This window comes from Lepisosteus oculatus, chromosome 4, assembly GCF_040954835.1.
Source record: "Lepisosteus oculatus isolate fLepOcu1 chromosome 4, fLepOcu1.hap2, whole genome shotgun sequence".
NCBI lineage: Eukaryota > Metazoa > Chordata > Actinopteri > Semionotiformes > Lepisosteidae > Lepisosteus > Lepisosteus oculatus.
This window is the reverse complement of record NC_090699.1, coordinates 27,008,023-27,035,781: the sequence shown is the minus strand read 5'-3', so window position 1 is coordinate 27,035,781 and position 27,759 is coordinate 27,008,023. Positions and strand designations below refer to the sequence as shown.

The window sequence follows — 27,759 nt, the reverse complement described above, 5'->3', positions numbered from 1 at the left end:
CCTCTTGTGGACAAAATAAGAACTAAAAAATCTTGAGCGCTACAGTAGGTAGCCACTTCTATAAAAACCGGAACTTCGCAATTGTTTAAAAACGTACGAATACACTCTATCACTACTGAAGCAATGTGAAATTCGGTCTTAATATAATGTATTATCTTGGCCTTATAGTCTGATACTTCCAGATCTTGAAGATAAGCAGGACCTGGTCCGCACTCGGACACCTCTTAAGGAAAATCAGATAGTCCCTGTAACTGGTGGTGGACCTCGGGATAACACCCTGCTGCAGAATTTCTAAAGCAATGCCCTGGGATGGTGAGTAGGGATGCTGGCAGCGATTAAACCTAGGTCCTACCATCCTACCATGAAGTAACTAAAAGTGTGATGGTACTGTTTGCGAGTATTCAGGTGTAAAATGTCACCATCAGCATGTTCGATCTGGTTTACCTGACCTCTGTTCTTGATTAAATCGACTCAGCACTTTCATCCTTCACCTGCTGTGCTGCGTTATGGGAATGCTGGTGGATAGCCCTCACATCACTCATGTGGGTGCAGTCCTTCAGGGGTGAATGACGTGTAGCCTAACCTACAGGTATACTTATGTGGGATGAAAAGCACTTTATAAATGTAAGGAATAATTCATATATAGAAAACATTAAACCTTATTTAGAAGTATATATCCTCAATCTGGAAAATGTACAAGAATGTGAATAAAGTATACAGACGTTCCCTAAAAAAAAAACAACCTTAACCAGGACAGAGCTGAAATCTGATCAAAGACTCAAAGCCATGATCGCTGGTGAAACCCATGGTAATCCCAGAGCCCAACCCAAGAGTACAGGGCTCAAGGCGAGACTACACCCAGCGCACGTGTACGCAATTTAGAGACATTAATTAACTGGCAAATCAACTTGCCAGCATGTCTTCACCAGGTAGGAAAAATCCTACGTGAACATGAGCAGAACTTGTAAACTCCACACGGAAGGTGCCCTAATCCAGAACAGAGCTCAGCACAGCGACACCAGCCAGATGAAATAGCTGTAAGCTATGAAAAAAAGAGAAATCTGCTGTTCAACTGCACAACATCGCTTTCATTGACTATATCCTATTACACTCTAATCCTAACTAAAATCATGGCTTTAAAAATGAAAAATCATGCCACTGGCACGCTTTCTTACAGTCAAACTATTGTATGCTTCATCTGGATCTAAATAGAAACAAAAAGAACATTAAGTGGAGGAAAATGTTGCATACAAGCATTCATTAACGAATCAGATTTCAGAAGTGTATTTTTTATTTGAACTGCACTGAATGCTAAATGTTCACCTTGTACAATAAACAAATACAAATACTCACACTAAAAACAAATAATGCTGGCAGCCATCTCTTGCTATTGTTGGGACACTAACAGGTTTTAGCTATCTCTCACCGAGTGCACCATGCACCCAGAGGCTCCAACAGACCTTCATTAAAACAAAATAAAAGAAACGATGGTTCACAGAAGACTATGGTTATAAGAACATTTAACTAGGCAATACAAATCTAACAGGACTGCAAAATTTTAAACACCAAAAACGTGATGTTATATAAAAATACCACAATGAAGAAAAGAGAAAGGGCAGGGAGAAGAGAAAATATCATGACATTTTTTTTCCTTTTCAGATACAATTTGGGAAAAAAATCTGCAAAAAGTGTTTTCCTGAGTCAGTAAGAAATCCAGTTTGCGCTAACCCTTTCCAGTCCACAGGATTGGGCCAGAATTTTCAGTGAAGAAACACGTCTGTGATTTTAAAAGCTCAGCCAGCAAATCTGTAGAAAACCTGGAAATAATGTAACCTTCTGTAATTTCAGTGTCACAATTTCGATCAGTAAAAACAAAAGCATTTAAAAGTCTGCCCTTCTAGCAGGACTGAAAAAGAGATTCAAAATATATGTCTGAATCAGTTTCTCACTTGCTGTACTTGAACTGCCAGTGCAAACTGGCACCAGGACAGGTGCTGCACTTCAGCGGTGGATGAGGTGGATGCCCTCCTATATGTTAAGAGCATCGAGATCCTTTGGGATGAAAAGTGCAATATAAATGCAAGGAATTATAGGTTTGGTGAATCTCCTATGTTTTGTTGAGTATTTCTCAATCAGAAAAACCTGCACCAATTTTATAAGAATTCACGTTGAAAGTGGCTCCTAGAATTAGTGGCCTGGGTAAAATAAATACTGCATTTGTGTGCTATGTAACACTGACAAGGGATGCTGGGTACATAAATACAAGGTATTGAAGGAAAGTCTGTAATCATGTAATTGCTACCTAGGTTGCTACATTTTAATCGTGAAAATGTTCTGTATAAAAAAAACACCTGTGAATCCATTGCCATCATAATCTGAACTGCCGGACTATTGCATTTACAAAGTTTGGATCCTCTGAAGCATTTACTCTTCCTAGTCTGAAATATAGACTAGCCATACAGGACCTTCAGCAAGAAAGCTTGTGGTTTACCCAAGACACCTGCTGAGTAGGCACAGCAGGCTAGCACATCTTCTGGAATTGCGAAAATTGAATTCTTATATTTACACATCCTTGTGTTCAAAGCTAGTTGTGATGTAATCCATGCACAGACATTAACCGCTCTGTTTTTCTCCAGGGTTTCAATCTGCTGTCAGATCTTTCAGAAAGTCAACATTATTTTCAACATTCAGTGGACGCACACCCTCTGCAGAATGCAGCACATTTCTGCTATACTCGATAGCGAAGGTGTTGTGGGCTTACAGGATTCTTGAAATTTGTCGCTCTTGGCTGTACTCTGGGTGACCCTGAGCCCTCAGTTCTCCACACAGCAGGTGGAAGTGTGAAAGACGGTTCCTCACCATGCGTTTTCCGTGAGGCAGCTACTGTCTCAAAACTGTTGGGGCAAGGTTCGAAGGTCAGGCAAGAGTCTAAGTTCACTCTCTAGATTGCTGCTCCGGTGAGCGACTTTTGTTTTCCTCCTCTGTTGAGCTGATAAATATATATATCTTTTTAATAATCATTTTATTTTTTCTTTCACATTGAGGAACAAAAGAGACATATTCCATGTCCGGGGGTTCAAAGATAAAAGCAAGGAGAAACAAGGTTAAGTGACGTGACGGTGGCGCGGGGTCCTGCGGGGTGAGCTGGGCAGAGCTGGGTGGCGGGTGAGGCACGCAGGACATCGCTGCTCCTCTCCGCTCTCTGGCCAGTGAGCCAGGTTGCAAGTCCTCCTACAACGGGAAGATGGGGATGAGGGTGCGAGCCTCCCTGCAGTTTGCACAGCAGTTCCGCCCGCCGGCACAGTATCAACACTGGAACATCCAAGAAAACTGGCGTTTATTTCCAAATGAGAATAAAAAGTTTGACGTAGAACAACAACAACAAAAAAAAAAAATCGAGTACAAATCCGTGGAACATGTCGCCGTTCCCAGTCCTGTGTGGCGGCAGGTGTGTTCACTGTCTCTTGGTCCCGGGTGTGTGTTGGAGTGAACGCTGTTGCTCTGGTGCTATTGCTCAGTTAGATGCTCTCTGTTGTCGCCGTGCTTTGAAGGCTGGTTGGGTGAGGGTGCTTGTGAGGGGTGTGTGACAGCGGGCAGGCTGTGAGGGATGGGCACGCCGCCAGGCACCATGCCCTCTATTGCCCCAGGGATCCCTCCTGGAGGCACTCCCACCACACCTGGCGGGTACCTGCAGGACAAGGGCAGGAGGGCAGAACAGGCAGGGTTAATGCAACGTGCAGACAGTCAGAGCCGGACCTGAGTTTTTCGCCCTCAAAAGCTTTCTTTTTAAATTATTCATTTTATCTCTGACAATCTCCTGAGGACACTGTTTCTTCCAAATCATAGTTTAATACTGACATTCCCTTATATAATTAGTTTGCTCAATTTTCCTTTGTCTACCCCTTTAAAATGTAATTTCCTGCAGTTAAAATTAATGTATGGTCCTATAGTCAGCAGATGACATTGTAAATCTATTGGTTTCCCTTGTATATCAAAGCATTTCCCCTTGTATTTTCTCATTCAGAAAGCACTGCATTCATTTTCTAGTGCACTGCAGTAGTTTGGACTCAGGGAATTATGCTTCTATTTAATATAGTATCCAACAACCAGAATGACTGTGCCCAAAATACATGTGCTACAAGATGGGTATTGCTTTGACTTCTTGCAAAATCGCAGCAGCAGTGAGCTAATTCTACAAGGAAGGTAAAGGTAAAAAACAAAATATTATTGTTAATGTTTTTATTTTAGGACATTTAGAGTAACAAAGTAACTGTAAACTTAAAATTATCCTAAGCCCTAATTTATTAAAGGTCAAATATATAAAGCAGAGAACAAGCACACCTTAAGATTGCTTACAAAAGCAAAAGGAAAAAATAGATGATCAAAAGGATTTTGCACAGCAAACACTTAGGCATGGTGCTTCACTTCAGGTTCTTTAAAAGCTGTCTAAACAGCCTGTCTGGGGTCTCTCAATCGTCTACATAAGCAGCAAGCAATTGGTGTAAAAACCTAACTTATTACAGTTCAGTTAATTTAATTTAGCATGAGTGCAAAAAACACTAACAACACTGACATTCTGAAAATAAAGGTAATTTGGCCCAGTACAGGAGAAAATGTATTATTCACTTGAAGGAAATTTCTCATGTGAGAAAAACGACCTGTTTATTGGCAATTTTTAGATTCCAAATTTTACAACTAAAACATGCTGCTTTGAGCACTGTTAACACCCCTAGACAGGTTATTTTTCATTGTGTTTTTCTGAGTGGTGGGAGTGGGGATATTTCAGTGCTTTAAAGGGGTACAGCAGGTTATGTCCCTGTGCAGTTTTTTCTATTTTATTTCATTGCACGTTGTCATAGGGCCGATCTCAGGGGACCGCCACCGTGTATCTTGGAAGCTAGTAGGCCGACTGTATTAAATAAAATCTGAGTTCACCATTAAAACAAAAAGATGGGAACTTTCTGGAAGCAAACTTTTCAAGACCAAAGTGGAATTTAGCCAGAACATAAGAATTAACTGCTCTTTTGAACAGGGATCTTTAATAATCAAGTAGTCAAGACCTCAGGTCACTTCATAGTCTCCTCCTACAACACAGTGTCCTGTATGCTGTCCTTGGGGTACTTGTTTGAAAATTATGGTTCAGAGGGAAGAGTGACACCTACTGGTCATCAACACTACACAAAATAGAAACCTGGTTTATCTTAGAGGTCTCCCATTCCAGTACTGACCAGGCCCAGCCTTGCTTAGTTAAGAAGATCTGACGAGATCAGCAGGTGTTCACCGAGCTGTCAATTCTGAAACATGAAATGCAACGTGTATTCAATGAAAATGATGACCTGAGCACTACAGCCCCTGGAATTTCAGGCATTGCAATTAATCAACAGTGACAGTGGTCCGTCTATAATATTCTGTAATACACAGAGCATGAACAAAATAATGGGAACACTTCACAAAAAAGGACTTGCATTTTTAAGTAACTAATTTGCAGTTAAAAGATTCTATGTTTCATAATCAACACTAATCACCAATATGTTTCTTCTATAAAAGATGTCTTTAAAACAATACTTTAATATGTTAGTTCCAGGAGCAAATTGAGAGATCTAACTGATTTTCAAAGAGGTAAAACAGTTGATGTTTCAGTAATAGAAATGGCAAAATTATTCAATATGTAAAGGGGATCTGTGTCAAAACTTATGCCGGTATACACCAAACTAAGGAAAACAGGGAAGAGGTACAGTGGTATCAAGTCAAAGCTCACTGACAGGGATAAATGGACACTTAAGAGGATAGTTGCTAAATATCACAACAGCTTCAAACATTACCACAGAATTGAAGGATGGATGGGATTATATTTGGAGAAAGCCAGAGGAAACCTTAGTTTAACCCACACTGCCTGTTCCCAACTGTTAAAACATTGTGGTAGAGTTGTTATGGTATAGCCAGACATCTTTAGGGAATCACTGAGTCTAATTACTCTGCGTGGTAGTATTACTGCCATTTTAGGCAACCAGGTGCCTTAATATATTCCAAGATGATAATGCCCCCATACGCACTGCTAAATAGATTCAAGAGAGGTTTCATGAATACTAGTATGAAGTCAAACACCACCCATAGCCTCCCCAATCACCAGATCTGAACATCATGGAACCTTCATGAGAAGTAGAATGCAGACTAGATTTCCACCTTCTTCAGCTCTCAAAGAACTGGAGGCTTTCTTTCTTGAATAATGGTCCAAAACCACACTAGAAATAGTTAAAAACTTGTATGACTTGTAAAAGTTTCCTAGAAGAACTGAAACTGTTCTAAAGACAAAGGACAGTCCAGCTCCTTATTAGTTAATACATATTCACATATTGTTTGGTGTTTCCATTATTTTGTCCACTACCTGTATTTGTCATTAGGTACTGACACTGGTCTATAATGTGCTCTATTGTGGCTGAATTTCAGTAGTGATGCTGGGCTATAATGTGTTATATTAATTAGAATAATGTGCAATTATTCATTATTATAATTATAATTATATTGTAACTACAATTCAGTAGTGGCACTGATCTATAATATATTTATATTGTTACAGTAATTCAGTAGTGACATTGGTTTGTAATATGCTATATAGCTGAAATTCTTTCGTGGTCCTTGTCCATGGTTTCAATATAATATAATGTATTATATTGAAGCCGTGACTCAGTAATGACACTGGTCTACAATGTGCTGTACTGCAGATGGAATTCAATATTGGCACTAGTCTAAAATGTGTTGTAACTGTAATTCAGTAATGGCACTGATCTATAATGTGCTGTATTATAACTGTTACTCAGTGACATAGGTTTATAATTAGTATTCCACATTTCCAATTTATACTGTTTATCAACAGTAAATTACCACACTTGTTAACAACAATTTTTCATTATTTTACACATTTACCTAGCAATACCTATTTCACATTTCACTCAAGACACTTTTACTGGGTATTTGTTTGTATTAAATGCCATCTTGATAGTTTTGTACCACAGATCTGAAGCAGTGTAATTCTCAAATATAAAATTCACTCCATTGGTTTGAATTGGATTGGAGTCAGATCAAAACTATACATTGTGTCATCATTGGCTCACATAAATAGCAGTGTAGTGGACTGTGAATGATTAATGTGGAGCTGAATAAAGTCAAAGACAAAAAATAAAAGATGGTTAGAACGCATAAATCCCTGCAGAAGAAAAGAACTGTGCTGGAAATACTGTGAATGTAACAAGATAAACAGCCCGTATCATGAGCTATTAACAGGAAATTAAAAATAACATGACATTTTGCTCTTTAAAGATATATAGAAACTGTTTAATCTTGTGTATGAGGAGTTAAAAAGTATGTAATAAACATTATTTCCCTTGACATTCAATTATTTTTTCATTTCTTCCCTTTTCCCCAAATTCAGCTCAGTTTAGTGTACTATAATGCACTGGCATTTTATTGTAATTGCTATTGACAGCAATAATTAAAATATTTAATTGTATCTGTAGTTCAGTAGCGATAGTGATCTACAAGGTACTGTGCTGTAACTGCAAAGTCTGCAATTTTGCAGTTCTAATTCAGTGATAGTGACCTGCAATGTGCTCTACTGTAGTGTAGTTCTCCAGCAAAAAGATTTCTTCAAGTACTTCTAAATCCCATGATCAGGAAACCCTTTTTGTCATAGCCACCTTCAACAGGGCACATCCCAGACTAGCATAAAACACATGGAAACTTAATAATTGCAACCCTGACATCAATAAAGAAATAAGAACTGTGGTGCAGGGTAATATATCTTCTTAATCACAGCACATCGTTAAGAGGAAATGTGTTGGCTTTGCCATTGGGATATAGATATTGCTTAGTCTTCAGTGACTTTAGCTCTTTTCCTATGTATAATGTTTTAAACGGTTTCAAATACACCATGAAGAGAATGAAAAACTGTGAGAAACACAAAGGACATAATCTGCTCTTTTTGCACTCCCCTTATCAATTGACCAAAACACAATGGGACTGGGCTGACAAGACCTTTTAAAGCTCAGCTCAGATGGGCTTGTTTCTGAGTAATTACCTTCTTACGATTTAGGTTAATAATTTTTCTTGGTAACCAGCAGTTGCTAATCCTTGTAGGATATGGTTCACTCTGCTGTGTGAAAAAAGCAGTTCATTTAGACACTGAAGTAGAAGGCCTAAAACTATTTAAATTGCCTATAATTTGCAGTAACAACTCAAACAACCAAGCAATTCTTAAGAACACAATATTTACCAAAAACTCTATCAGGAAAAAGATAGTATGTCTATAACCTTACTTTTCATTTCTTAATCTGGATGTGTCCATTTACACTCCTAACTTATCAAAAAGAAATGAGTTTAACTTTTGAAAGGCCCTCTAACTTTCTCGATTTTACTGTACGTGGTGTATTTAGATTTCTTCAAGTGCGTCAGACAATATTTTGGTTTACGGGAGATTTGGAATCAAACGTGGACAAACATTTAAAGAAAAGGAAAAGAAACCCTCTAATCAGCCCAGCCTAGGAATAATAATGTTTGTAAGCACTGTGTCACGGTATCCTACCTGTACGCAGCACCATTGAGCTCAGGATGAACTACTTGCTGGTCCATTACCGACCAGGGTGCTGTGGTGACGAAAAATTCTTTGTTGACACAGTTTCTCAGACTGTCTGGGATACGGCCTGGGGAAACACAACATTATTTCAACCATGCACAATCCACTATAAACAATGAGTTGTCAGTAAAAAAATACTATTATTTTACTTGGTCTATCCCACAGAATATTTAAGTTAAAAATTATTTTTCAGTTACATTCCATTTAAAAAGGTCCTCCCTTCCAGACCAAACTGAGGTGCCCCCAAGTCTTTTAAAAACTGATAATAACAGATAATAATGACAAAAGGTATCAGCCTGGTTTTAAAATAGCTGTTTGGGCACAATTCAAATGTGATATCTGTTGAAATAGGGTGGCCAAGTAGTAATGCCAGGTGCTTCTTAGCAATGCAGGTTACTATTAAAACAAACCCAAGGTACAGGATATTTCTTTTTTTTAAGAGCGCAAGGAGAGAAAGGGAAGTTCAACCTGTGATAGCTCTGCGGATCTCTGTAGCAGCTGCCTCCCTCATCTCCAGTGATGCCTGCTCACTGTACCAGGCAGTATGTGGTGTACAGATTAGATTGGGTGCGTCTTTCAGAGGGCCCTGGGCAAAACTTAATGAAGATGAAAATCAAAGTCAGACAACATCACATCAGGAGCCACATCTTACATCCCTGCCTGGCTCTTAAGAAGACCACTGTAATTGTGCCTTTGGTTGCTCATTTTTCTGGTCTGTTTCAATGTTCTCAGATAAACACTGAGGCGGACACAAAAGAAAGATTTTTTTTCAACAAGTCACTCAGCAAAGATTTCTGCAGTCAGCTGTTTATTGTGTTTCAACTCAGTGGAATGTCTGAAGCTAATGCCCTGAAAAAGCAAGAGGTCTTAAGCGAGAGAGTCCTGCATGAGCTTTAGTAAGGTGCTTAACAACAGAAGAGTCCAAGGGACACTCCAGCTTCCTTCCTATTAATCTCACATCCACTTATAGAAGCTCAAGCTCCTGGTAGTGTGTTTGAAATGTATGGCTTTAAATCTCAACTGGGGCATTGGTCTGGGATAAGAAATATTACAGGATAAAGTAATGGTGCTTGAGGTGTCAGCAGTCCTTGTTATTGGCATTAAGCTAATGGCTCCTATTTGTGTGGCGAAGTCTGTCTGTCTCTGAAGAATGGATTCATTGATATTCCCAGAAACTGGATTACAGCCCTTAATCGTTTACTGACAGTGTTACTCCTCTCTCAGAGTTAACACCGTATGGTTCCCATGCATTTCAATGACTGTACGCTCTATTAAACCAGAAAAGGGAAAATAATTTTAAACTGGAAAAGGGAAAAAGACACCTTGTCCCACATAAACCTCAATATAAGGATTATTACACATCTCTTCAATCAGGGCCCCAACTATGTCATCAGCAGTGTGTATTACCCTCTGCCTTCCTGTGACAACCTAAAAGTGCCTTTTGTGCAGGACCTGTATTCACACTCATCACACACACAAGTACATTCCGGAAATCTCACTTCATAAAGCCTTATGTAATCACAAATGGATTGGATCGAATATTTTTCTCTTCAACTTCTACTATTGTATTATTTAATTCCAGAACTGATTCTAATTCTAATTCTAATTAGAACTTTAGAATTGGAATGCATGGGATCTACGATTTGGTGGTGACAATTAGGTTTTACAACTAACTGCACTGACAACAAGAAAACATGTTTAACGAACTATGGGTGTGCTGTTAATAAACTCTTTTTCAGCATTTTTTCACTGCTCTCTGTTGCTGAGCTACAGCTAATTAGACAGTTGTCATGTGTCAGTAAAGGTGTAGGGCCAGCTCAGTGAGGGGGTTAGCTCTCTGAGTAATATTCAGCATTTATTTGCTACTAAACTATTTTTTTCTCTTAACAAGACAAGGACATCAAGGTTTAAAGCATCCCATATAAAATGTTTCAGACCCTTTAGAGCTCTTTCAGTCACCCAAAATATTTTTAAATTAAAAAAAAGAATCCCGGTCTTCCACTTTGTACAAACTGAAAGAAAACTGCACATTGCAATTAATCTGCTGTGGAAGAAGCCATCTGTTTCCAGTGACAATAAAGACCCTGTTTTTTTGTTTTTATGAATGTGCAGTTTAGTGAATTTAGTGCCGGGGCGAGTGTCCTTTGAATCTGGCCCTGTGTCTCCAGTCTCCCTCACCTGAAGGGTTCGGACTCATGGACATCCAGCGCCGCTCCCCGTATCCTGCCCTCCTTCAACGCCTGAGCCAGGGCCTTCTCGTCTACCAGTCCTCCTCGCGCCGAGTTCACAAGGAACGCTCCCTGGCGCATCTGCAGAATGGACAGAGTAGTGAGAGGCCCTGTGGGGCTCTGGACTGATCCCTGCTGCGTCATTAAGAGCTAACTTTCATGCTCTGTACTAGTTACATTTCAGTCTCTGAAAAAGCCCCAGTTCACACCGTACAGTTGATAAAGTTCACATTTGTTTGATTATTCACATGTATGTTCGAAGTGTGCCTACATGTAAAAGGCCAACTAAGAAAGGTAATCAAATCAGTAAACAAAGAAACAAAGAAAGAGAACTTAAGGTTATTCTGAGGGTGTAGCTGAAATCTGGACCGGTACAAGGTAGCTAGAGTTCTCTTCCTCCCAGGCTAGGTTAGAGCTGCATTGTTCATGCTACCCAGTCCACTTTGTCAGGTTCAGCAATATATAATGCCAGGACTACTCTCTTTCCATCACTTTATACACACAAGGGAGTCTTCTGTGTGTCACAGCTACACTCAGCAGTCAACATCTTTAACAAACTGAGGATTAACAGAATGCAACAAAACATTATGAAAAAAACACAATGTATGCTAAATATAATATATAAGAAAAAAAAAGAAATCACTCGGGGGTAATCCCTTAAACTCGACAGAAGTGAGTAACTAGAGCATGAAAAACATTTATCCTGCTGAGCAATGTTTCATTGTAACCTGTAAAATCTCTGCACCAAGCCCATCCCTGTAGGCAGTTTCTGAACATTTTTTCTGATTGGCTGGAAATTGTTCATCATTATGATTCCACCTCATATTTTAACAATAAATATGGCACTTAAATTCAATACCTTAAAATAAAACCTACTGATAATAAAGCATGGTGCAACACAACCCACAGGGGGCAGTGTTGGCCAAGACAGAATCACAACAGATCCCCCTGAAAAACTATCAAAGGTGAGCTACTGTTTTCCAGATAGTTTAGAAAGGTCATTGCCAGATAATGTCTTACTCAAATATTGTTGTTTCAATACTGTTTTTGATGGTTAATAAAATATCAAATGAGAGAATGGTATTCTATACATTTTTTAAAAGTTTTTTTAGTTAAGTCAATTTGGCCCAGAATAAAATCAGTTTTACTATCTTTCGTAGAACAGTGGGAAACTAAAGCTCAAGCCCAGCAAATACACGGATATCTGATTAGTATTCTAAGGTATCCATATCCATTGATGCATCTGTAGTTGTACTACTGATATTTCTGGAGATTGCTGGATCAGATGCGAATCAATAATTATTGATTAATCCACCACATCTGTTTTATTATAAAAGTGTAAACTCCGATAAGTTTGCACCATGAAACCATTGCTTTCATTACCACTAGGAACGCAGATAAGCTGTTAGGTGAGCCGACCCCATTTCATATTTGTTACTACTCATTACTTATTACTCAAAGAAAATGATCTTGATACAGGGATAGGTGGTTCTCTGTTGTATCCGCAGTCCAGATGGGAAGAAAGAATGAAGAAATGGTTCTCAGCCCTGGTCTTGGTGGACCACTGTGTCTTCTGGTTTCACAGGCTAATTAATTTAATTTTGTTCTGTCAGAGGTGTGTTTTTAAAGTGTTCTTTCTGTTTTTAAAAAGCCAAAAGAGAACTGTAATTGGTACAAGCCCAGTGGTAATTAATGAGTTATAGGATTCATTCCGGTTAGCTGAAATACAGCCAACTGGATTTGGGCAGAAGGACTGAGTCACTGTGGGCGTGACTGATGCAGTGTCATTTACACCTCGGTCTGTTCATCCCAGATTTCTCACCTGTTAAGGGCTGTTTCATCAGAAATAAAGAAGCAAATGCTTAATTAGCGAGTTGAGCAAAGACTGCATAAAGGTCAGTTACTGGAAATGAAGACTCAGTGCAGAAAAAAAAATTAAAACAAGCAAGCTGATCAATTACATGCATCAATTAGCACTAGCGATCAAGGTCCCAGCTGGAATGAAAACCAGCAGACGTAGCAGTCCCTTAGGACTGGAGCTGAGAACCGCTTATTTAAAGGAAGCTGAGTGTTTTTTTTCCCCTGCAGTTGCGGACACGAACAGTTGGTTCTAAGTTGAAAATTCGGTGGGTGAAAATACATATGCTTGCTCTCATACTCTCACAGAAAAAGCTGCAGTTGTGTAGTGTGTTGTAAACACTGTAACTATACATGCTCATGCCCACTTATTTACTGCTGCATGGATGCTGTGGATGAACAATTTAACAGGGGACCTGGCTCGGCGCTGTGCAAGGGGCCCCTCGCCCGACCTGTTTGATAGTGAAGTCGTTGATCAGGTGGTGGTTGTGCTCGTTGAGGTTGCAGTGCAGCGAGACGCAGTCGCTCTGGTACAGCAGGTCTTGGAGGGTGTACACCCGCTGCACTCCCAGAGAGCGCTCCAGCCCATCCTGCAGGTACGGGTCGTAGAAAATCACGTTGAAGCCGAACACCTTCGCCCGCACGGCCACCGCCTGCCCCGTGCGCCCTGCGCAGACAGACAGCAAGACACCCATCATGCCCACAGCCGCAGCTACACCAGGCCCGAAAATGTGCTCGTGCGTTCTGCGTGTGGACCTGCGGTCACAGTAAACGCTAAAGCTAGAGAACCGACTATCCAAGTCCTGTTGCATCCTAAAAAAACTGCCTTTAGAGGACATAAATACTCAGTGTAATAAAACCATTACTTTACTAGTGTGACTGTCATCTTCTTAAACCTTCTTTCAGACCCGAACATTAAACGTCCCGCCATTCAACCCTTCAATCTCTAAGCTCATGAGTTTCTGCTCTCAAATGAAATAACGCCTAGAGGGATGAACTGTCAAAATCACTTACCTGCATCAAATCTGCACTCAGGTTTCCACTAGGGGAAAAGCTACAGAATTGACCGACAAAGTCTCTTAACTCAGAACCCCTTTTGGCTTGAGCATCTGTTATATTCTTTCTTTCCCCTTTCTGTGCAGTAGAGGTTCCACTCATTTTTTCTCTCTGTATGATGCTATTATATTCCTCTTCAAGTCTTTCCTCTCAGTGTTTCAAACATTCATTCGTACGGCATCTCTCTGTATTAATGTTTCCAGCTACTGGTTCAGTGAAGGTGGTCATAAAAGCCTCTGCTGTCAATGTGTTAACACCCCCAGGAAGTGACAGTAAGCCCCTTCCTTAAGATATTATAAGTCCACAGTAAAGCTCCAGCTGAAGGTAATTCTTTCAACCTCTAGTTCAAAGAGATCAGCTGTGTGCAGTATGTTTTCTCAGCTTGTCATACCACGGTGCGAAAAAGTAAGTCATTCTTTTTACATGTTTTTACTCCTTTTAGAAGTATAGATGCTCTGTGAGATCACGTTAGGTTATGCATGGGTTGAATCTGAGACCACACTACCCACCTGCAGTGAGAGCTGTTAAGGCCTCCCCTTAAACTGGGCAGATATTACAAAGGAAAAATGACAATCCAGAGCATACAGTTACTGAAATTTCCGAAAAGTATCTCCCGGCATTCGCCTATCCAAAGCAATGCCAAGTCACAGATGCCGCATATATGTGTTCTGTACTCTGTACAGCCACAACAAACAGCTACCACTCTGTTTAATACTTTCCCATGGCCTGGCATGCTACTACAAACAAATCCTACTTCTGCCTCTCAAGGTACCCTGTCAAGGCTGCAAGCATTTATCAGAAACAGCACTGGTAGGGTCTCCAGTTCTACAGGAGCACAGCATGTCCGTGTCCTGCCCTCCGCAAGGCCCGCTCTGGTACACCAGACACCTCACCTGTTCTGAGAGGCTGGGAGTGTCACAAGAGCAGCTCTCCCTGCCCCTGCTGCCAGGATTTAATGCCGGTCGTTGCGGGCTCTGGCCATGCACTCCTTAGACAGGGGACGTCTCCTAAAGGTCCTCTACAGCTGAAGAGTTTTTACACTGTCTAGATTTCAGAGAGAGGTGAAGTCACTTCTGAAACTCGCTCAGCACACTGGGCCCTGCACTGTTATAAGTATATAACGATCTAATGCACCCCTGTGTCCAGCAGTCGCTTTGGAAGCCATAACCATCTCTGTTAATGCATGAACATTTTCCTACTGAACAAATGGCAATGTGACTAAGAGACTCGTTTTTTGTGCTTTTCTGTTCTGCTATTACTTACAATTTTTCCCACCTCGCCCAAAATTGTTTTTTGTTCTTCTCTTCCTTTAAGCTGACTCAGACAGTGCAAGACCACAGCGCGACGTCTGAATGACCGCCCGTGTTTAGTTTCATTTTGCTCACTTTCCTGTCATGCTGGTGTTAAGAGTGGTTTTAATTGGGCATGACTAAGGCAACTGTCACGCTCCTGGATGGAGAACCTCGCTCAGCTTTAATTCTGCATTGGCAAAGCGGACAACAGCTGCGATGTAATCAGCAGGGTCATTATCTTCAATGTCACTGCGGCTCAATGTCACCCTCCGCACTCACACACCAGCCACGGCACCATTGTCCCGACCGTACATCGCTCAGCTTGAGCTTCTTCCAAACCCTTTTCTGCTTCTTCACTCTGACCTGGGCTCAACTGCTCATGCAGAACCAGCCTCAAGAAGAAAAAAATGAAAAACAAACACAACTAGAATACTGTAAAGCCTGGCTAGGCTCCGTGGTTCACCTGAGTTAACAAAATAGTAATTTGATGTTTTGTTTCCGTTCGCAAGTATGAGCCTGTGAGATTTCAAAAAAGCGTCAAGAGCGTCTGCATTACTGTTGTCATATTTCAAAATGCCACTGTGACAAGTGAAGTCTGGCAGGAACAGGCAAACCAAGGCTTTTATTAGGAAAGAAATAAAGAATGATGTCTAGTATAACTTGTACAGATTAAGATTTAATAGATCTTCCATATACCACCATTTAACTCTAAATCCAGGTTCTCTCGAATTTTAAAACGCATAGAGAATAATGATGAGGCCTAGTAAAGTTTAGGGTGGGGGGTGGGGGGGTATGACATACCTATGGATGCATTGTTAACATTCCACAGAATGTCATTTTATAGTAAATTGATCATTTATAGATTATCTAGTAAATATAAGACAACATCACACATGCTTATGCAAGATATCTAATATACTTCATACAGTTCAATATTATGAAGACCATTGACAAATGGTTGAAAACCTAACTGCACAGCTAGCAAAGACTGACGCCGGGATGTGTACTGGGGCAGGCGAGCGAGGGAAAGGGACAGGGGGTACGGTCTCCCTTACCAAAGCCGATGAGCCCCAGCGTCTCTCCCCGGATGCGGGCGGCCCCGGAGGCCACCTCCCGGATCTGCTCCACGCTCTGCACGCGCGTGCCCTCGCGCAGGGCCTGGTACAGCCACGTGTTCCTCCGGTACAGGTTCAGGATGTGGCACAGGGTCGAGTCGGCCGTCTCCTCCACCGCCGCCGAGGGGATGTTGCACACGGCGATTCCTACGAGACAGCCCGCAGAAACCCGCACCACGCCTGTCACATGGGCCAGACTCAGGAAAGCAAAGTGTTTACAGAAATGTTTTCATGGCCAGCCATGACTCCCGAAGGATTTCTTGTTATGTATTGTTTTCTGTCAGAAGGAAACGGATAGAAATGATATATATTTTTAAAATGGCCTGTTATATTCTGTATAAATATGTACACACTCCATTTCTGTTGTTTTGGCCTGAAAACTATCCACTTTCCCCACTCTCACCTCTGTAATACAAGTTCTATTTCTTTCTTTGTTATAGTCTTTCACGCCACACTCACAAACAGCATTTCAATTACTCATCAATGTCTAAAATGTCAGCTGGCTCTGTATCCCAGTATTCAGTATCCAGGTCTATATCAAAGTCTTTTGACAGCAACTCGGAGAATTCAGCTAACTGAGAGGCGTGATTGATCTCAGTGATTTTTTTTTTTTGGCATAAAGGGTTTCATTTTTGTTGAGTGGTTTTTCTCTGAAATGATCCACAGCAGCCTCCCATCAACATATGTAGGACTCCACACAATATCCCTACAGACACCATCCACCTTTTATTTTGACATGCAGTGTAGGTTATTGATGTTACTATCGAGTACCTAACACAGCTTTTGCTTGTAAATGTACACGGGCAATGGCTCTCCAATGTTCAGAAAAGGGTTTATTAATCACAGCCGGTACACAGGCATTGCAGCTGGGTTCTCTCTCCCAGAGACAGACGAGTCTCGGACGCCAGAGGGGAATCTTTCTATCCCTCTCTTTATAAGATACTGTACTTCTGCTCTTAAATGCTCTTTTTAGCCATATTATGCTGATGAAAGTCACTGGCTTTGTGTTTAGGAAGCAAACTTCCTGTGCAGTGAGTTTTCCCTCAGGGACAAGCTCCAGCAGTGTTCTTTATCTCCTCCTTCCTCTCAGTGTCCTCTCATAGAACCCCAGGCCCAGCGGGACGCTTGTGGACAGGCGGTTACAAGGGGGCTGAGTTTGGGAACGCGCAGTGAGACATGATGTCTCGATTTCCATAGCCCATTTGGTCGTGGGAGTTTAAATCCCCTCCATTTGTCAGAACCTCTCTGCATCTGCTACACCAGGGAGCGACAGAGGGACTGGACACCTGGCTCCATCCAAAGAAGCGTAGCCTTCCCAGAATTCCAGTGCGAAAAACACGCTAACACTCAGTGATGGAGGAGGAGCCTGCACTGGTTTTCACAACTCAAGTTCAGTTCAGAGGAAGGGTATCGTAAAATGATGCGTGACAACATTTCTGAGTAAAACAAAACAGGGGCTGGGCTTAAAGATGTCTGAACACAATGAGTGGAATATTAAAGGGGTGAAAATTGGCTGTAAAAAAAGAAGCTCAGCAACCCTTCTAAAAATAAAATAAATAAAATATACAACTTTTTATATCATACCAATGAAGGGAACCTACCCAGCTCGCCAGCAGCTTTAATGTCAATGTTGTCGTAGCCGCTGCCTATCCTGATGATGACTCTTAGAGCCTTGAATTTCTCCAGGTCCTCGCGGGTGAGTGTGATGGTGTGGTACATCATGGCTCCCACTGCCTCATTCAGCACCTGGAAGAGGCAAAGCCAGAATGGAGGCGGGGGTCATTCAGAGGTCCCAATTATCCTTGTGCTCAAAATGAGGTTCACCTCACACTTTTATTTCCAGCATTATGGAAAAGCTGACTCATCAACCCATGTATTACTCTATAGGAAGCTTACAGGATCTGTGTCTATGAAAAAAAAAAGTGCTTTTGCGCACTGTTTCAAATATGAGGTTTTCTTACACCCTCTGGCTAGGCATAAGTAGCCCTGGGAAAAGAGGCAGATCACCTCCAGGGTATGTGCAGCTCATGAAATTTGAAATGCATACCCTCGTAAATCCTTAACACACACATACAAGCATTCTGTAACTACTTAATACAGAGAAAACAGCATAAAAAACGTTAAAAGCAATACAATAGTCTATTCCGACTCTCTGCAAACAAGGTTAAATGCAGACAACTAAACTCATAAAACAGAGATTGATAAGAATCTAGATATCCAGATATTAAGCAAACACCAGCAAGCGCTTTCCGTAAACAACAGCTTTAAATTCTCCTCCAGCTAACTATATTAGCTTTGCTTTGCCTGTCAGATTAACTGTGAATTTCCATAAAGCTTTTATTAGACCTCTGTCCCAGGAATCCCTAGTAGATGCTAATTCAAGGTTAAAGCTCTTCTTACACATTCATTTCATTTCTTGTGTTATTTGCCAAAGGCAAGATTTACTGTAGACAAAGCATCCCTCTGTGAATAATGACTAACGCAATGAAATGTTTTGCAAGAGAAATAATTTCTGAATGCAGTGTCTGCTTAATGGAAAATCTGAACAAATCTTTTTTATGATGATTCAGGACTTAAAAGTTTAAAAATATTATTCTTGACAGCCAGAAGAATGACAGAAAATAATGTCTACACCCAAACTAAGTTAATTTTTTCCCCTTTCATCGAGTTGAAAGGAAGATTTTCCGGATGATGTTTCTCTGGTGTCCTAGTTTGATTCTCCAGAATTGTTTCTTTAAATTAGTGACAATAGAAGACATTCTCTCCCTCAGTGTATCTGGGCTAGAAGGAGGTCTTCATTCACACACCTTGTCAATGCCACAGGCTCAGTGGAATTAATTAAAACTGATAAAGGTAAAATATTCAATGAGTTCTTTTCTCTCTTGTAAAAGGTGTATTTTAATTTTAATAGGTATTTTTTTTCAGAAGCACAGTTCTATTTATTTTTTCATGCATTCACCAAGCATTATGTCAAAAGAATAAACTGTTGCAAGGATTAGCTGAATTTAAATAAAGAGAACCAGAATCAAGCACAAAACACGGTCCTGGATCAGAACATCTGCTTTGGAAAAACAAATTATAACGTTTGGAAGTTGATGTGCTCAACTTTCCTCCCTTGAGGATCCTGTTAAAAAAAATATTGTTAAAAAAGACTCCTAATCTATTGTAACAATATACTGCCTCTACAATTACTGCAAATAATGCTAGAGTTCATTAAAAAATATTAACAGAACTGCAGGCTACCAAATCTATGAAAGTACACTCAATGCAGACCAAATAAATGAGACTACTGATTTAGCAGTGTTATACCTGTGATGAATTCTCTCTTTCTACCTGGGACTGCCTGGACCATCTCTGAAGACACCCAGAAATCACTAGACCCCAAGCTAAAAACATCTGAATTCAAGTACAGGAAACTGTCAATTTAACTCACTTATAGTGGGGAGGAGGTGTCCGTTAGTGCAGAATGTCTGTTGAATCACAAGCTCAAAAATATACTCGTATGCGAAAAATATATATTTACTATATATGCTTTCTGGATCTTTTGACTTTTTTAATAAACACAGTCATTGAAGATTGTTCCTGTGCCTTTTTTATCATAAATATACAAGCCCTTTATTCCATGTGTTCTAAGTATATTGTATAAACGTCCCTAAAGCATACGTAACAGAAACACCAATCATCAGATGCAAAAGACATACCCCTACAGGGCATCGTTGATATTCCCACATTTTAAACCTATGTAGGATTTATTTTTACCTTGTTCAATTATTTGTGCATTTCCCTGTTATTCCAGGGAATGTGAGGTCGTTCTGATTTTACAGACAAAATTCACCTTTAGCAGATTTGGTCTGCTAAAACCCAAAGTCTGTTAAAGCGAAGCCCATTAAACCAAGGGTCTACTGTTTTACAGTTCACCACAATACTCATTTTGTCTTTCTCTTGGTTAATCTGGTCCAGGATTCTCCTGTGGTCAGCAGCCTTAAAGCTAGCCAGAAGCAGAAACAGGCTTGGCATGATCTTGAAATCAGCACACCATGTAATAGCCTTTTGACATGTATAGGTAAGCAATTGGTACAGTGGAAATTAAATTTGAGAAAATCTCCCCACAAATATAACAACTCTTTGCAGACATCTCCACAAAGTCCAATACCTTTTCTACACCAGTTCACATCTTTAAAATATTTGTTTTTCATTTGTTTCCGTTCTATTGTCATCCTGTGCCGACGTTCACTTCCCTGGAGTACAGAAGTGAAAATAAAAACTGAATGAAAAACTGTAAGAGATCCTCAGAAACAGCGAAATATAGACATGTTTGCGTGCATGTGAAAATCACATAATTGTTGAAGAGAGCCTCATACTTCAAGCTGCACTGATAAATACAAAGTGATAACCACAAAAAAAAGCGGATACTTCTGCAATTCACCTCCTTGAACTCCATGCTCATAATGAAATTCTGTTTTCAAGCGCAGTGCATTAGCAATACTCTCTACTTTTTCAAGCATTAATCCTGCACAGGACACACAAGAAAAACAACAGGACCACTTAGTGAAAAGAAACACTGTGTTGTTGACCTCAAGCCTTGTATAAAGCATTGTGGGTACATTTAAACCCAGAATGGGGTAAACACAAACTCTACATTCCAAAATTGCAACTCAAAGACACCATTTTCATGACCAGCTGAACTAGGGCAAAGTAAATGCCCCTAGGCAAAATAAAAGTACAAAATGGCAATCTTTTCTTGACATGGGCTAGTCTGGACATTACAACTGCTGTACACTACTGTGTTAGTGATATGTCCTGAACACTGAGATGTGGCACAATCACGTGATTTCAAGAAAGAAGCCACTGCTGAGAAAGCTCTATTTCGCCTTGTGTGCAGCTCCTATCCTGCAGTCCCACCTGCACAATCACTGCAGAGCTCAAGGTGCACTGGAAACCAATATGGGCTGAAACCAGGCAGCATCAAATGGCCACCAAATTGTATGGCACAACTGAAGCAGGAAACAAAGAAAACACTGTGTTTTGCGAGGTCAATGAACAAACACATCTATGCGAACATTTCTTTTCACCCCTCATGCCCACTCAGGGTGGAGTGGTTCCGGTACTTGGCAGTGTAGAAACCCTGCCCCCCAGCCCAACAGCCTGCCCTTTAGGTCAGGCATTGAGCACAGCTGTACTGCCAAATGAAGAGCAATAAAGAGCTGATGTCAGCTGGCACAATGTAATTACATTCCACTTTCATTATGAGGCTCTATATTACAGCAAAGCTGGTGTTACAGGGCTGCTATACTTTGGCACCCAATATGATTAAATCCTAACGAATCCACTTTATTTTAACTGGAGTATAACAACCAATATGTTCTGAGAGGAAGTGTCTACAAGACAGACGAGACTAAACTTTGGAGAAAGAACCGAATTTATCTAATTTTCACGGAGCTGAAAATTTAAGTTGCACTGTTTGCAACGAACGTTTGTGTGTGAATGAGACAGTTTGCTGTCCAGGAAATGGGCAGGTGGCACTTATATGGTGTCAACTGCAGGCAGATGGACTGATTGCAAGAAGCTGTACAGAAACATTTCCTATACAAAAGAAGGCTGACTTCTCTGAATCGGTGTGGGATTAAATATTTATATGCAAACAATATTTTTTTGCACATAAAAATTCCTATGAAATATCCACCTTAAAGTAGGTCTACATACCACTGGCCTGTAATTTGCAGCTAATCTCAAATTCATGGAGATGTGCAGCCTCTCTTTTCAAAACAACATCACAGAGAAGTTAGCAGAGAGGAGCTGGTCACAGACTGTCAAGGAATATAAATACAGTCTATCCTGACAGCCCACCTAACACCACACTGCCAAACAAGTCCAGCCAGGCAAATCAAAACCTAAAATGCTTTGGCCCAAATGTTTTAATAAATCAATTAAGAACAATATAATCAATAAAATCAATTTCGAACAATATAAATAGAAAACAGTTTATAAAATGATTAAAATGGAAGATAATTTGGTTTAAAAAAATAATTACTGTAAATTGCAAGCACGTGGAATAATAAATAACAGAAATGCATGATTGAAATAAATATTGTAATGGAGGGTAAAGTAAGACTTTTCTGAATCACAACAGCAAAAGAACAATAAAGAATTAAGTTAAGTGTTGCAGAGATAATGATGTGAAACATTTCATTGAGAAAAGGCAAATGGCTGATATGTTAAATGCATGTTTCACTCAGGTGTTTATCACAAAAGAAACTGGCAACAAGTCTCACACTGAACAAAGAAGAAGTTATCTGTTTTAGTATAGAAGAGGCACATGTCTTCCAGATATCAGAAGTACTGAAGATTAACAAATCTCCAGGGTCTGATGATATTCTGCCAACTGCACTTAAGGATACAACCAATGTTATTCTGTTACAAAACAAAACTGTTTTCAACAGTCTCTCGAGACAGGAGTTATACCTGTTGAATAGACAACTGCTAATGCAGCACCCATCCATATAAATGACAACCAAACCAAACCAAGAAATTAAAGACTATTACGTCTTGCTTCTATATCATGCAAGGAGGTTTAGAAATGATAAGTAAACTAGAAGATCAGCTGAAGGGCAATAGAATTTTAGCAGAAGATGAACTACGATTATAAAATGTTGTGGGCGCAAAAGAGTGCAGTATATAAATCAGGAGATGTTATGTTAAAATTATACAATACATTAGAAGGAGCTCATTTAGAATATTGTGAACAATTTTCATCACTGCATTTCAAAAACTGTACTGCTGCTCTGGTTTCAGTCCAGAGAAGAACCACCAGATACACTTCTGTGTTTAAAGAAATGTCCTACACTGACAGGTTAAAAGAAGGGAACATTTTTAAACTTAAACAGAGAAGACTATGGGAGGACCTGAGATAAGCGGTAAAAATCCTCAAAGATAGAGACAAAATCACCCCTGCAGACGTCTATAGAATTAGCAGTGAAACACAAACCGGATGTCCCAGGTGGAAACTAAGGGGAAGTACATTTTAAACAGAAAAGGAAGCACCCTTTTACACAGAAGTTTGTGGATGTCTGAAATATGCTATTCAGGCACGTTGTTGAAATCGATATTCTGGTGCCTTTCAAGAACCGGCCAGATGAGATTTTCAGATGAGTTAGCTGTTAACAATCGAACTAGAGTTAGAGGGGTTTCTCATCTGTAACCTTTCTTATATTCTTGTGTTATTAACTTCAGTGAAGAAACTTGGTCTCACAACAGAGGCACACAATACAATTGAGTCTCTATAATGGGAGCTGGAAAGGATTAGGAACATTACTGTCCTGTGAGACAGTGAGGTATCTTAGCATCTGGAAAGTTAAACCACGAGGGTAAAATGAGCTGGGCGGCCCCTTGACATGCCTTGCACCTTTCACACAGCAGTCAGGTGCATTTTAAATAAGCTGACCCAGAAGCCATCACATTCCCATACACAGGATGGCTGCAAGACTGAACTTGCGCATCACTAAAGTATGTAGCTGTAAAACTCAAACCAGAAAGAGAAAATACACTCTCTCATCCTCCTAGTTTGTATCGAATCCGGTGTGGGTGGTTGCCTGTTACCTTCTCGTGTATCTCCTGTGTGGACTGGGCATCGCAGAAGGCCACCGTGGCCAGGTCTTTGAGGATGGGCATCTCTACCGTACAGTCCCTCCCGTCCAACAGTGCCACCAGTGGCCGGGGGTGCATGGGGCCATTCATGATCTGAGGTCGGATACCTAAAGAGAGAGTGAGGCAATGAGTCACAGAGCCATGACGTCCTGCAGAGACTTCAGCACCTGACACTCTGCAAAGGGATTGTGACATACAGTACATACAGTATGACCTTACCATGATTCGGTTGCTTTTTGAACTACTTTTACAGTACTTTTTAGAATAGTTGTCTCCTCCTGTGCAGAACGTATGACGTTAGAAAACGGAGAGAGAAAACTGCTGAAAAAAACAACATTTTCTGAAACGACTACCCATGTCTCATTAGCGCCAGTGAAGGTAACGTATCTTGGGGGTGGAGATAAGAATGAGCATCACCTCAAGGATACAATCAAGGTGCAGGAAAAGTAGCCTTTCCACTTCACAACTCATGTCAAAACAAGACATTTTACCTGCACCCCATGGAAAATTCACACAATACTGGCCTAGTAACACCCTACGGAGGGGTAGAAGGAGTTGCTGTAACGTGCCCGATACCCTAGGGTGACTTGGTTACTCATTTTACCGACGATGAAGATTAGAGTACTGCTGTCATTATCAGTGCAGGTGGTTTAATGAAGAGTATAGTCAATAAATCAATAGCCTGACTCGCATAGAATTAGCAAAGTTCTGTTAACAGCTTGAGAGCTCCTGTCATTGGTGTCACCCTGCACTTCCTTAAATAGCAATCAATTACCAACACTCAGGCCATCAACACCAGACCATCACACCATTTAAACTGTGTTTGGAACAGAACTCTCTACAAATCTCTCTGACGCGCTGCACTGCTAACCAGCAAACAAACCCTGGCACGCCTGCCAATCACCACAGATGTCACAGCAGAAGCAGCTGTTCCTCGGCTACCACCCTCCTGTTACTCTGAAGTGGAAGAAAGATATTTTTCTAACCAATGCTCTTTACAAAACCTTCAAGCTGTTTAGCATTAAAAGCACTTGTGGTTCATTAAGGAACATGAGCTTCTTTATTATTTGTGTAGTACAGTCCTGCTCCCAGAACACTGTAGAAGTGTGCACAGTTAACACTAATAAAAACAGGCAGAAGAACAATAGAGTGCACTAATAGGACTTTCTACTGTGTGGGAACTAGAAGCACAGGGAATGAAAGCCAGACAGTTATTAAATGTATTACTTTTTCATTGCACAGTGTTTCAGATGTCAGGAACAGATACTGAGCATGATATCATACCAGCTTGATAGCATTTCTCTACCAGCATAGCATTGGGACATACCACTGTATTTAAACTGTATTTGGCACCACAGCAATAACACTGATGTACTGCACCAGAGGAGTTTGGTGGACAATGTATTGCAACTAGAAAACCACAAACAAGCCAACCTAAAAGCATATCAATATTCACAACATTAAAGATAAGAAAAACAGGGAGAAGGAGGCGGAAACAATTCTCTTAAAAAAGACAGCTTTAATTTTGCCAAAAGCAGGGAAGTCACTCCAAAGCCATTCCACTTTGACCCAACCGAAATATTCTGCAGTATTCCCATATTACACTTAAGAAACCATTTCATTCAATTTTAATACAATCTCCTGTATGTTTTGTATTAAGACCACTTTCACAAACCATGCTAACCATACGTGCACGCTTCAGGATACCGCTGCAGGGTCAAAGAAGCGTAAATGATTGCAGTAGGCTCACAGCTTAACTGTAGTTACTTCATCAAACTTATCAGGGCTACTGCAGGTTAGCACCCCCTATCCCCTGAACACAGGCATTCAGCAGCCATGTGTCCCCTCCTGTGTGAGCAGTACAGAGCGAGGAGCTATCATATGACAGGCACTAGCTCGTCTGACATTATTAGCCCTGCGGAGGTCCTTTAAGTGAACTAACCACCATTGAATAAGTGTCAGACTCTGGTGGAGCAAAGCGTGGCAGCCCAGGAGGGCAAAGACAGTTAGAGAAAGAGACCTTGGGGATAGGCTCTAATGTACTGAGCTGCACGGCTTTATTCTACAGTGTCCTATCATTGATACCCCTGGACACAGACAAAGGTAGAAAATGATAAGGCTCCTTGAGAAGTTGGGAACAACCTACGCAGTCGCACTGTTGAAGCCGAGACCCTGGCTCTTTCAAGAAACAGTTGGAAAAAATCCTTGGATCAATTAGCTACTAATCACCCAAACTGAATAGATCGTCTGCATGGCCTCCTCTTACTTGTAACTGTTCTTACGGTCTGTAAACCACAAAGACGCTGCCACTCCAACAAACTTCTACCACCAGTAGGGATCAGTAGTCAGCACTGATATCCTGACTATTACTGCCTGAAGCGAAAGATGAGATACTAGGAGGGAAAAGGAGGCAATGACATAAAAAAGAATCACTGTGGCTCTGCATTTGCAAAGTAGCAGGGCACTGGAACCGCCAGTGTGGTACTCCCTTTGCCTCTGTTGTCATGGTGATTACTTAACTGGCTTTGGCAGGATTATAAAATACTTTATTTTAGGCAGTGACATCTGTGCCTCTGTCGGAGATTATAACCGCATTTCTTCTTCTCTTTCTTTCTGTCTCCGCAGTGACGCAGTTTAGCGTGCTGTTCAATTTGGTGTTTCATTAAAAAAGAGGAAAAAAAATAAAAATGAAACGCAAACTATTTTAAAGCAAATGTTTGATCAAACCCCATCTTTGAAGAAGTGTGGGCTTTAATGAGGATGTGAGTACTACATTATTGATCTTAGCACCTTATACAGAGACATCTACATTTGCCTGACACTACATGACCAACAGCCTATTCGTATGTTAATATGATCTGCCCTTAATTACTTATCACAGGCTGTAGTCTTTACCATGCATTTTGATGTCTGAGTTTGCAGTAAAGGACAGGGGTAGGGATGACTGGCTCATCATCTCTTCAAACACAGCATCATTCACTGCTGGTAAAAATAAATGCACAAAAAGAGACTGGGGTATTGTTATGGCAACAGATGACAGACCAACCCCGGATATCCTGCCTTTCCGGACTGTGTTCTCCTCTGTCTCCACTCTCTTTTCAACTCTCTCCAACCAATTAACTGGGACAGGGGGCTACCTTTTGCAGGATTACCACTGGCTGGCTAATGTAGTATTTCTCCTGCATCTAGGGTTAACTAGGGGAAAAGCCAGGAAGTCCAGCACGAGTTAATAACATCTTAAAGGAATAAGCAAAGTTAAGAAGGGAAAAAGGACATTACTTTACATAAACAGACAACAATTCACATAACAAAAACTTTGCAATTAGTGTCATTATAGCATTGTGTGTCATTATATCCTACACCACACTGACCATTACAGTTCTAAACAGCATGGTGACCATGGACCATGGTGACCGGTACACTCTGCTCTTCCTCTGCCAGAACTGGATTCTAGTTGCTTGTTGGTTAACGGCATACACAATGCCACATCACAGTGATGAGCTCTATTATGTCAAAAGACCAGATCTACCATGATGGTAGACAAAGTTTCAAGGAGGATGAGATGCTTCTTGCCTGCTAGACTTGTCCAGCTCTTCTCTGTGTACTTATTTTTTGTTACTCTCTTTCTCAGTTTTCTTTCTCTTGAAGACGTCTGAACAATTCTACCCTTTTTAGGTATTATTTGCATTGTCAACCTGTCTCGCGGTTTTACAGATATCTTACAATGCCTCGTGACTGGCAGTCAGTGATTATTATCATGTCAAGGAGACATGCTTTGTAGCATGTATTAAGGTATAGCTTAATGATCTGTGTTACAGCAAAATACTTCTACAGTAAAACCGAATAAACATCTATTGTATGTAGGAAGACCGTAGCAATGTTCCCTGAGCACATGAAAATAAAGTGCCAAGTTGTATAAACTGTTATTTATACAAACC

At 40.6% G+C, this 27,759-nt stretch overlaps 1 protein-coding gene across 9 annotated transcripts in view; it reads right to left on the bottom strand.

Moving 5' to 3' along the window:
- Positions 1 to 1,273: 1,273 nt before the first annotated feature.
- ctbp2a (C-terminal binding protein 2a) overlaps positions 1,274 to 27,759 on the bottom strand; it is a 111,654-nt gene continuing 85,168 nt past the window's right edge. For 7 of the 9 annotated variants that reach the window (XM_006630413.3, XM_069189003.1, XM_015346809.2 and 4 more), the window contains 8 exons: positions 23,774 to 23,928; positions 17,779 to 17,923; positions 16,118 to 16,324; positions 13,167 to 13,381; positions 10,808 to 10,938; positions 9,098 to 9,225; positions 8,579 to 8,696; positions 1,274 to 3,688 (listed from right to left, as the gene is read on the bottom strand). In XM_006630413.3, coding sequence (XP_006630476.1) covers positions 3,508 to 3,688; positions 8,579 to 8,696; positions 9,098 to 9,225; positions 10,808 to 10,938; positions 13,167 to 13,381; positions 16,118 to 16,324; positions 17,779 to 17,923; positions 23,774 to 23,928 — 1,280 coding nt within the window. In that variant the 3' untranslated portion in view covers positions 1,274 to 3,507. Of the gene's footprint in view, positions 3,689 to 5,228; positions 5,295 to 8,074; positions 8,150 to 8,578; positions 8,697 to 9,097; positions 9,226 to 10,807; positions 10,939 to 13,166; positions 13,382 to 16,117; positions 16,325 to 17,778; positions 17,924 to 23,773; positions 23,929 to 27,759 lie in introns of all 9 variants that reach the window. The other 2 variants (XM_015346805.2, XM_015346806.2) reach the window with 2 other exon arrangements.